The 10,190-nt window shown below is 50.4% G+C and overlaps 1 protein-coding gene across 5 annotated transcripts; it reads right to left on the bottom strand.

Moving 5' to 3' along the window:
* Positions 1-6: 6 nt before the first annotated feature.
* On the bottom strand, positions 7-10,173 carry LOC108448695 (RNA polymerase II elongation factor ELL-like). Of its 5 annotated transcripts, none has more exons than XR_001864670.1 (6): positions 9,914-10,173; positions 7,425-7,596; positions 6,475-6,519; positions 2,702-5,133; positions 1,856-1,978; positions 7-1,112 (listed from the first exon to the last, which is right to left on the bottom strand). XR_001864670.1 is itself a non-coding variant. In XM_017742512.1 (4 exons), the coding sequence occupies exons 1-4, from the start codon at positions 9,928-9,930 to the stop codon at positions 5,029-5,031; spliced, it is 339 nt and encodes a 112-aa protein (XP_017598001.1). In that variant the 5' UTR covers positions 9,931-10,167; the 3' UTR covers positions 2,010-5,028. The 5 variants fall into 5 exon arrangements, 1 of the variants encoding a protein (XP_017598001.1); XR_001864669.1 differs by lacking the exon at positions 7-1,112 and adding an exon at positions 1,132-1,744; XR_001864671.1 differs by lacking the exon at positions 7-1,112 and adding an exon at positions 1,132-1,455.
* Positions 10,174-10,190: the final 17 nt, after the last annotated feature.

Raw genomic sequence — 10,190 nt, 5'->3', positions numbered from 1 at the left:
GAGGCCAACCCCGCCAGCCCCAGATTTGTGCCTTGAAACAGCCTCAGCATTCCCTTGCCACGTTTTCCTTCCTCCACGGTTGGGTTTTTTCCCCTCGTGTAATATAATCCCAGGCTCTGGCCCTTCATTATCCATGCTGGCAGCTCCTCATCCTCCTCCCTCTCCCTGTGCCATCGCCCTCCGGGCGCTGCGTGCCCAAGGTCGGACCCACGCCTGGAAGGGAGGGAGCAGGGGGTGATTTTGGGGGTCGTGCCCGGCGCTGGAGGTGCAGCAGCTGCTCTGGGAGAGGGACCAGAGCCATCGGACCGTGGCAAGGACGAATTATTCTAATGAGCTTCCTCCTGTAAACGAGCCACGAGCAGAGAAAGGTGCCCGGGGAAAAACCCACGAGGGAAAAATCCACAGGGGAAAAAACCCATGGGGAAAAAACATCCACAGGGAAAAAAACGCCCACGGTGCTGTCACCGTGCTTCCAGCATCCCTCAAACCTGGCCAGGGCCTTCCCACGCCTGCATGACCCCAAATTAGGGGCAGTTTTTGCAAGATGTGGTGCGAAGTGACTGTTCCCAGGTGTGACCCGAGTTATCAGTGAATTATCAGAGCCCAGGGCTCCTCCCGAGCCTGCACCCGGCTCGGTTTTGCCATCCGGGAGGGCGCGGAGGGCGGGGATGCTCCCGGCGCGGCGGTCCCGGCTCCCGGCGGTGCCGATAAGGAGGCGGCGGCGGCAGGAGCCCGGCTGGCTCTGGCACAGCAAACGCAGCCAGTAAATTCCCACTGGGGCAGCTCCGAGTTAATGAGCTCAATGCGTGACCCCGGGCAGCGCCGGAGCTGCCAGCGGTTGGGAGGAATTCCCCAGGAAAGCTGGGAGGGGATGGGGACCCTTCCTGTGTGAGCGGCCCCGCGGGGCAGGAACCGGCCTTGGATCCGCTCAGCGCCCCGGGGGAAGCTCACAGAGGGTGAAGGGGGCCTGGGGTGCAGAGCTTGGCTCAGAAGCCACATCTGAAACTAAAACTGGAGGATTTGGGGATTTGCAAGAGCCTGGGCTCAGCTCTTGCTCCATGGCCGAGTCCCACCGGTGTCTCGTCGTGCGGATGCTGGTGCTGCCGTGTCAGCTGCAAGGACAAGGACACCTTTTAAACAATAAACCAAGACTCCATAAAACGTTATTTGATCCCTGGATTATTGTCACCTTCTCCAGTCTGGTTTGGAGGGACAATCCCGAACCCAGCACTTAACCCAAGTGAACACGTTATGGACACAGGGAAGGCAGTGCCAGCACCTGTGGCCTCTGGCCCTTGGGTTTGTGCTGGTCACCCTCTGCTCCAGGAAGGGAGGCAGCAGGAAAGCAGCAGCGATTCCAAGGCTATTACACTCCTGAGTAGTTTTATCCTTGATTTTGTGTTGCTGCTCCATCCAGCCCCAGGGATGCAGCCGAAGGCAGGGCCAGAGCAATCCCTGGTGACAGCAAGAAAAGGGACAGTCCTGACACAGCCCAGCTTCTGCGGGACGATTCAGCCGGGCAGGAGGAGGTGGGAGAGCTCCGGCAGGGTCCGTGCCAGGCTCATCCCCACCTCCTGCTCCAGCAGCATCCCCAGGATGAGACTCACTGCCCCAGCAGCCCCTCCGTGGATTCTGAGCATCCCAGAGCCTCCTGCTGCTCCGGGGCCACGGACCCTCCAGGCTGACAGCAGCAGCATCCAGCGCCTCTTCCAAAGCAGCTTTTCCTCCAAAAACCCGGCCGGTGCTGCAGCGGGAAGCCCCCCCCAGCTCGTGCCAGGGCTGGAGGCCGATCCCAGCGCAGCGTTCCAAGGAGCTGGCCCGCTCCAAGCACCTCTTCCCTTCTCCTCTTTCTTACCTACTCCCTGCTCTGACACTTCAGCTCACTCAAGTGACCCGGTTCCTTCCCGTTTCCTGCTTCCAAGCTCCACGCCAGCCATTTATCACCTTTCCCTTTTGAGTTTCCTTGCAGGGAGAAGCACTGAAAAGAAATCCACAACCTTATTGTCTGCTTGTTTTCCAATACAGTGAATTTATTATATGTTGCAAAATCAGCATTCAGCTTTTTTAGTGTACAAAAAAAGGACACTAGCTCTTAAGAAAAAAGATTAGGAAAGCTGAAGACTATGCTGCCTTGAAATTGTAACATTTTGGCAAAGTGAAAAGCTCTTTTGTAAACTCCAACTCCATGGCTCAATATAGTTTTTATCCACAGTACAATATTACAAAGTAAAACACAGTATCAATAAGTTAAGATCATACTTAATCACCTAGAACTGGTTTCTATTAACCCAAAAAGCACAAAATTTTGCCTAAGCTTCATCGTCTCTAAAAAGAAAAAAAAAAGAAAAAAAAAAAAAAAAGAAAAAAAAAAGGCAGATTCGACTACAATTCTTTAACACAGTCCAAAAGAAAAGTGAAGCAGGAAGTTGGTGGATGCTAATTGGGTCTCACAGTTTGGATAATTCATTAAATATTTTCAGGGGTTTTTTTATATTCAAATTTTTTAGAAGTTCCAGAATATACATGTAAATGTACACAATACATCTTTGTATACAACTCTGTTTGCAAAAATATCTTATAGCAGATGTATAAAGATTGAGATCCATCTCTATCCCCTCCCCTCCCAAGCAACAACAGGAAAAAACCCCCCTCCTTTCAAAATATTAAGGATCAGGAGAAGTGTTTCCATGGAAGAATTTACTCATCCTGGGTTTGTAGCTGCTGCCTCTTCTGCCATCCCGAGTTCCGCCTCCGCCGCAGTCGGAACGAAGCCCCCACCAAGCCCCAGCACTGGGGAAATTCAGTTTTTCCACCCCAAAATCCCAGCACTGGGCAGGGCCGGCGATGCCGGGCTGTGCAGTGACAATCCCACAGCGGGGCTGAGGGTTTGTGACATCCCAGGTCCTCCTCATCCCCTCCCAGATCCCCACGGCTCCGGGCGCGCCCACCCCGCTGCCAGAATTCCCGGCTGGGATTCCCGGCAAGGCCCCACGGAGCAGGAGCACGAAATTTTCCAGACAAAAGCTCCTTGCCTCCAGAGCTCCCAGCGTTTTCCAGAAGCACCAGAGGCAGGTGGTGCTGCACAAACGCTCCCTGATTTGGTTTTGATTTGATCTGGGGAGGAAGGGATGGGAGCAAAGCAATCCTGACCCCCGAGATTCCCAGCAGGAACGCCCTGGGGGGGTTCTGGGGTGCTCCCCCTGTGCTCCTTGGGCAGAGCATCTCTTCCCACCCTCCTTCTCCACAGGTTTGGGGCTGAGGACCAGTGGAAGACTGGTGGCATTCCAGTGGCATTCCAAGGGCCACGGCCACCGTGTCCCTCTGGCTGTCACCTTTCCCTTGGAGAAGGGGATGGCAAAGCCCTACTGAGCGCTGGATGCACAGGGAGAGACCTCAGAATAAAGTGACAAAGCAAAAGCAGTGGCCCTGGCTGTGTGACAACAATGAAATAATAATAATTATAATAATAATTAATAATTTTATCACCTATTTTTAATACAGCAGATGGACCCACGTTTTGTTTGGGGCAGGAAAAAACTCAAATAACTCCTTGTTGTAAGAAGTGTTTCCCTCCTTAACTCTGCCATTCCTCTCCTTCAAAGGGTGAAAGGCTCTTCAGTGCAACCTCCAAGGGAAGGAGACTCCACAGGGAAGGAATCCTTTACTTTGAGATAAACGGAAGCGGGAAGAAGTCAAATCCCACAGGCTGGCAGGATTAAAAAGGGGAGAGGGGAGAGAAAGAAAGGAACAGCAGAGTTAAAGGACACCTTTGTGCTTTTCGGAGTGTTTCTCACACCCTGGCCATACTCTAAAACGTTCCCTTCAATCCAAAGTAAAATATTAAAAAAAAAAAAAAAAAAAAAAAATCAGGAAGCAGGACTGCAGGGAGAAGCTGGCTGAGATAAAGCACACCAGTGGTGGAAGGGATCCGCGTGGGAAAACAGCACCTTACTGCTCCCACAAGGATTTGCTGCTGCCTTGGAAAGACACACACACACAAAAAAAAATATCCCAGGAGAAAGCAGAGCACCCCCCCACCCCCTCCTCTCATGGATCAGGGAATAAAGTCACTCGTCTGGGTGACTCTTGGGTAAGTTTTAGTAATACTGCAAGGAAAGGGTCCCAAGCACTTGGCCTAAAAGGAAAAGGGAGGCACAGTTTTAGAAAAAAGATGCTTTTTTCTTTCCTCTTTTTTTTTTTTTTTTGATACAAAAATAGACCATAGTCTCATTAGCAATTAATAAAATTGGCTGCCTTGGTAGAAAATTAGAAAAGTCAAAGCCAGACAGGTCTCCATCTTCCCAGCACTGGTAGCTGGAGGTGAACTGGGCGGACTGGGCAGAAGGTTTGCACCCAAACGCACAGAGCGGATTGAAAAAAAGGGGTTTTGGGAGGGGTTTTGTTTTTTTGGGATCCACCTCTTCCCTGGCCAAGGTGCTGAGCCCCAGGGGACCCCCTGTGCTGCCACAATTCCCTCCCCCCCGAGGATGACAAAGCAGGGACAGACAAGGAGAGCTCAGGGAACGTGGTGTATTTCCGCGGAGCCGGGAGCACACAGCTCTCATTCCGAACAGTCCTAGCAGCAATTCCAGTTCCTCACCATTTGCAGGACAATTTGTAACCCACGTGGAGCTGGGCCAGGGGGAATTACAACTTCATGCCAAACTTTTTACAGATTCTTAACCTGTGGGAGCTTCGGTCACTTTAGGCAAGTTTTCCCTTAAGTGTCAAACGCTGGCTTCAAATAAGCAGAATTTTTTTGTTTGGTTGGGTATTTTTTGTGATTTTTTTTTTTTTTTTTTGTTATCCATTTGTTACATTCCAACATTCAGAGAGGCTTAAAAACTCGGGAGGAGCGTGCTGGACGTGGACATGACAGATCTGGCATCTTAAAGTCATCCCCAAGTTCTTCAACTGCGAGGAATTAATGCTCGTCTCTGAAAGGGATTTTGGGTGTATAAAAGGGAACGTAACGTCCAGGGTGACTGGATTTTGGTTTGCCCTACCCAGTCCAGGGGTGAGTGGCAGCTAAAACTGCTGCTGGTCATACTCTGCTATCAGTTTTTTGATGTGGGCCAGTTTGTTGTGGAGGTATTCGCAGCGGTTCTTCTCTTGGCTGTAGTTGGGGTTTGTCTGCAAAACAAACAAACAAATGGAAATAATGCAGAGGTAGGAAAGGTTCTGGACAGATCAAAGCTGAGCCCCAGGTGGGCTCAACAGCACAGAGCAGATCATGGAATCAGTCATGGGATGGTTTGGGTTGGAGGGAAGGCAAAGATGATCTCATCCTATGGGCAGGGACACCTTCCACCATCCCAGGCTGCTCCAAGCCCCTGGATCCAGCACTTCCAGGGATGGGGCAGCCACAGCTGCTCTGGGAATTCCATCCCAAACCCTCCCCACCTTCACAGGGAGGAATTCCTCCCAATATCCCAGCCATCGCTGCCCTCTGGCAGTGGGAAGCCATTCCCAGTGTCCTGTCCCTCCAGCCCTTGTCCCAAGTCCCTCTGAGCTCTCCTGGAGCCCCTGTGGGCTCTGGAAGGAGCTTTAAGGTCTTCCCAGAACCTTCCCTTCTCCAGCCTGGCCATGGACACTGCCAGGGATGGGGCAGCCACAGCTTCCCTGGGAATTCCATTCCATTCTCTCCCTGCCCTCACCGGGAAGAATTTCCTCCTATCCCACCTAAACCTCCCCTCTTTCAGCTTAAAGCCACGGATATGACCATGGAAAAAAGCTTTTTTTAGACCCTTCTTTAAAATAGATCTGTTCTGATCAAACCCAGCCAAGAATAAAAGCCCTTTTCAGATGATCCAGCTCCAGGAGCCCCATCATAGGGAAGAAGCACACCAGAGTTAGGCTCCACCTAACTGGGCTTTCAATCCCCACCTGCCCTCTGCCCCCACCTCACAGCCTCTGGAACAAAGATGAACTTCCAACATGCAGGGAATCTCTTCAAAAAGCTCCTAAATCCCCCAGGATGACAGGGCTCAGGACTGTATTCACTTATTTAAAGGAAAAACCCCCAATTCCCACTGGTGTGTGGATGCTTTGCAGAAAAATACTGAAATTTAAGGTATTTTATGTGCCCCAAACCCCAAAAATCTGGGGACAGAGCTCCAGAGACTGATCCCAGCTCGGATCCCATGTCCCAGCAGCCCCCAGATCCCAGAGGATCCTGTTATCCCTCAGCCTGTGCATCTGAAACACGAACTGTTCCTTCCCTGGAGAGATAAAGGCCCTGGCTGAACACACCCATTGTGCCACGGCCACGGCTCAGCGATCCCTGGGATCCATGGAGCACTCCCAGCTCCCCCCAAACCCTTTCTGATCTGCTTTTAGGGACAGGCTGGAGCTGAACAAAGATCTGCTGCAATTGCCTCAGAGCCTGGGTTTGCTCTTGGCAAGGGCCCATCTCTTTCAGTCACACCAGGGGCACCGCCCAAAATCCTTCTGTGGCCAAGGACATTCCCTTACCTTTTTAATTTTCCGATATTCCTGTAAAATTTGATCGTGGATGGTCTAAAAAAAAAAAAAAGAAAAAAAAAATAGGGCATGAATTTCAGTTCTGCAGCAGGTATTTACTGATGGCTCAATGTACACAACTCCTCCGAATTCCAACTGAAATCTGCTCCCTCCATGGCATCCCTGGGGAGATCCAATGGCCACAACCAGCTCTGATTCCATGGATATCCTGGAGCTAACACAGAAGGATGAGGCCCCACTCCCCAGCCATGAGAACTACCTGTGACAAGCACCTGGATTCCAGGATAATTCACATTCCCAAAGCCCCAACTGATATTCTTTCCCCCCCCCCCCCCCAAACAGCTTACAATTTTTCCCCCCCAAAAAAATCTGAAAACAATCCAGTGAGGAATTCTGCAAGGAGAAGAAGGGCAGGAGGTTTGAGGGAGGAAGCTGTGCTGAGCACAATAGGTGCTCTGTAAAAATCTGTTTATTATCCTCGACGAGACTCACTTTTTCAAGCTAATGAATAGCTAAAACTCTTTAAAAACCACTCCGACAAGTCCAATAATGCTGCATTATTCAGATCAAAGGTTGCAGAGGAACAGATGACCCCGTGCTAACTCCCCTTCCAGCCCCGATACGCTCCCATATGTGCAAATATGAGTTTTTCTGGCTGGGATACACTAATAGCTTCCAGCAGCTTTTGGCTAAGGACACCAATTGTCTCACTGAGGCCTTTCCTTGTCAACAAGTCCCATGATGTGGCTCCAGCCTGAAAAAGGAGCAGCGCAGAGCTGGGCTAGGAGCGTTCCCCAAAGCTGTCAGCTGTGTGCACGTTCCCCAGCAGCTCTGAGGCTGGAATTTAGACACTGACCCAGCCCAAACAGAGCACATCAAAGAACTGCAGCTTTGCCACGTGCAGAACGAGCTTTTTCGGCTGTTTTTAGCTCTGTTTCTACCTTATATTCCTCAGAGCCCTGCAAAAGTTGCTTCAGCTTGGCGTCCAGCTGGGTGAACCGTCGGGTTATCCGCTCTATCCGGGCGTGCAAGTCCCTGTACTCGTTGTATTCCGCGTTGAAGTCGTTCTTGTAGCTCTGACGCTGCTCCGAGGAGGAAATGGCTGCGTATTTTCTGCAGGGGAAAAAGGGTTTGGTGAATGGGTTTCTGAGGGGAATTGGTCTGGGGGGGAATTCTCTCTGGGATGTGGCAGTGCTGAGCATGGCGGGGGGGGTTGGGATGAGCCTGCCAGGTGACTGGAAACAGAAGTTGTGGGTAATTCAGAATGATGGGATCGTTTAGGTGGGATATTGGGAAGGAATTCTTCACTGTGAAGGGTCTGGTATGGAATTCCCAGAGAAGCTGTGGCTGCCTCATCCCTGGAAGTGTTTGGAGCGACCTAGGACAGGGGAAGGTGTCCCTGCCTGTGGCAGTGGTGGCACTGGATGGGGCTTTAGCTCATTCCAGCCCAAACCATTCTGGGATTCTGTGATTAAAGCTGGAAAAGCCCTCCAAGATCAAATCCCAGCACTGCCAAGGCCGCCACTAACCCACATCCCCAGGTGCCACATCCACACGGCTTAAATCCCTCCAGGGACGGTGGTTCCCTGTCTCAGTGAAGAAATTCTCCCTAACATCCCATCCAAACCTCCCCTGGTGCAGCTTGAGGCCGTTTCCTCTCATCCTGACTTGCATTAAAGTAGCAAATTATGGAGGCAACCACCAGGGATTGTTGCCCTGACCTCCTGTAAAACAAACAATGCTTGCTCCCAAAACTTCCTATCTGTGCCAGATAGGGTGGAAGAGGCAGGTACAGCCAAGCCTGGGAGCAGCTGGGGGTGGAGGAGGACACTCAGATAGCGCTGCTACAGCTTCTCTAACTCCTGCTGGCCCGCAGAACATGGAGTTCTGCATCTGTGCCAGGCATTGGAACAGCAGGAATTTTTTTACGATGCTTCCAGTGTTAAGAGTCTTTAAAGGAACACAAAAAGCATTGAGCCATCGTTGCAAAACGCTCGCAGGGTGATTATGTGGCAAGAGCACGACAAGAAACCACGGTGAGGAGCTTTATTCAGTTTTTTTTTCCCCCACCAGCAACTCTATTTCCAGCACCTTCTGGAGACACTCGATGTGCCCTGAGCTCAGGTTGAACTGATGTGCCTTTGGGGGCCTTTTGGAAGTGATTCTGCTCAACAAAAAGCCATTAAAGCTGACATTTGCAGCCCTCTCTGAAGGTAAAACTCATCTTTTGGTAGGTGATGGCTCTGATTTGCCTCCCTGCTCCGGCTGCAGCAGGGCCAGCTCGGTGCATGACCATGGAAAAGCTGATTTAGGCCTCAAATTCAGGGGGAACTTTCAGTGCTTTAACTTTTTAAGTGCTCTAAACTTCTAGAACTGACTCCTTGCCAGGGGCTGGGCTAAAGAACCATCCACACAGGATGAAGCATCAAACAGCAGTGACAGCTCTTAGAATCTGAAGAGCTGGACACAAACCAGTCAGGTCACACCAGGTGAGAGCACAGAGCTCCCAGCGCTCAGAAACCTCCCCCAGTTCCTTTGCAGAGGGCCCAAGGAGCTGCAATATCCCTTTTTGGGAGGGATCAGCACATGGGTGAGAGAAAAAAAACACCCCCAGCCACCCCGGTGCCGGGGGGCCGCGTCGTGCCCCTTGGCCATGGAGGAACAATGATCCCTTGGTGCCGGGCTGGAGGACAAAACGAGCCCCGCGCTGGAATGCCAGTGCTTCAGCAAATTATTGAAACAAAAATAACATTTCTTTGTACAATAATCCTGGGGCGGGGAGGGTCCGGGCAGCGCTGCCAGGGGCCCAGAACTGGTATTTTTCCACTGTTTCCCCACCCCAAAGCTTTGTTTAGAACAGGTTTGGGTTTATGCAGATTTTGGGCTTCCTTCACAGGGATTTTTGGGCTTCAGTTGTTTAATTAACCCCGAGGGGATCTGATTAAAGAGTCGAGAGGTGAAACAACTCACATCCTAACCCAGGGGTTAGAGCCTCCCAGTAAAGAATATTTCACTGCTTTATGTAGATGATCTTGGCTCTGAAGAGGGGAAGAATTAGCAAACCACCCCAAAGCCTTCCTTGCCCTGTCTTCCACAGCACGAAAGCAGATTATTCCCTCTCTGAGCTCCCAGCTGCAACATGGAGATGTTTAAACCTTTCAAACCCCCCTAAGGTATGAAATGTTTTTCGAAGCGCTTCAACAATTTACAGGAGATCACCTTGAACTCCTTAAGGAGGTAAAAACCAGCTTTGATACCAAGTTTAGTCTCAACAACTGATCTGCAGAGCTGGGTTTGCTCTTTTTCTTACACCCACCTAATGAAGTTCTAGCAAATAACACAAAAAGTCCAACAAAAATCCCCAGCATGTTGTGATTTTTAGCTTGCAACACGATCCCAAAGTGATGAAGCAACCGATAAACATACTTACAATAAATAATCTGGCATTTCTGAAGTTGATGTTGGTACACTAGAATTATTGCATGTTCCATTTAAACCTGAAAAAATAAAGACTTGTTTATAGACGTTCTTAAACTTCAAAGCTCTTTGCAATTCAGCTTCAAACTCATAAAACTCCCCTGCAATATACAGTTTATGGAATTCTAAAGGGTTTCTGTTTTGCTTGGAACTGACAGAGGCAGAGGAGCCACAATAAGGTGGTTGAGAGTTCAAGGCTCCTCCAGTATTTTGTCTGTCAGCCAAACAAC

This window comes from Corvus brachyrhynchos, unplaced genomic scaffold (genome assembly GCF_000691975.1).
Source record: "Corvus brachyrhynchos isolate BGI_N302 unplaced genomic scaffold, ASM69197v1 scaffold158, whole genome shotgun sequence".
NCBI classification, from domain to species: Eukaryota; Metazoa; Chordata; class Aves; order Passeriformes; family Corvidae; genus Corvus; species Corvus brachyrhynchos.
The sequence above is the reverse complement of the archived record's forward strand: the minus strand, read 5'-3'. Positions and strand labels throughout refer to the sequence as shown.

Excerpts from the sequence above, each read along its gene's own strand:
- LOC108448695 (XM_017742512.1), bottom strand. Across the intron at positions 6,520-7,424 it reads AGGGCTCTGAGGAATATAAG|ACCATCCACGATCAAATTTT; the intron begins GTAGAAACAGAG and ends TTTTTTTTTTAG. Across the intron at positions 5,134-6,474 it reads AATATCGGAAAATTAAAAAG|ACAAACCCCAACTACAGCCA; the intron begins GTAAGGGAATGT and ends TTTGTTTTGCAG.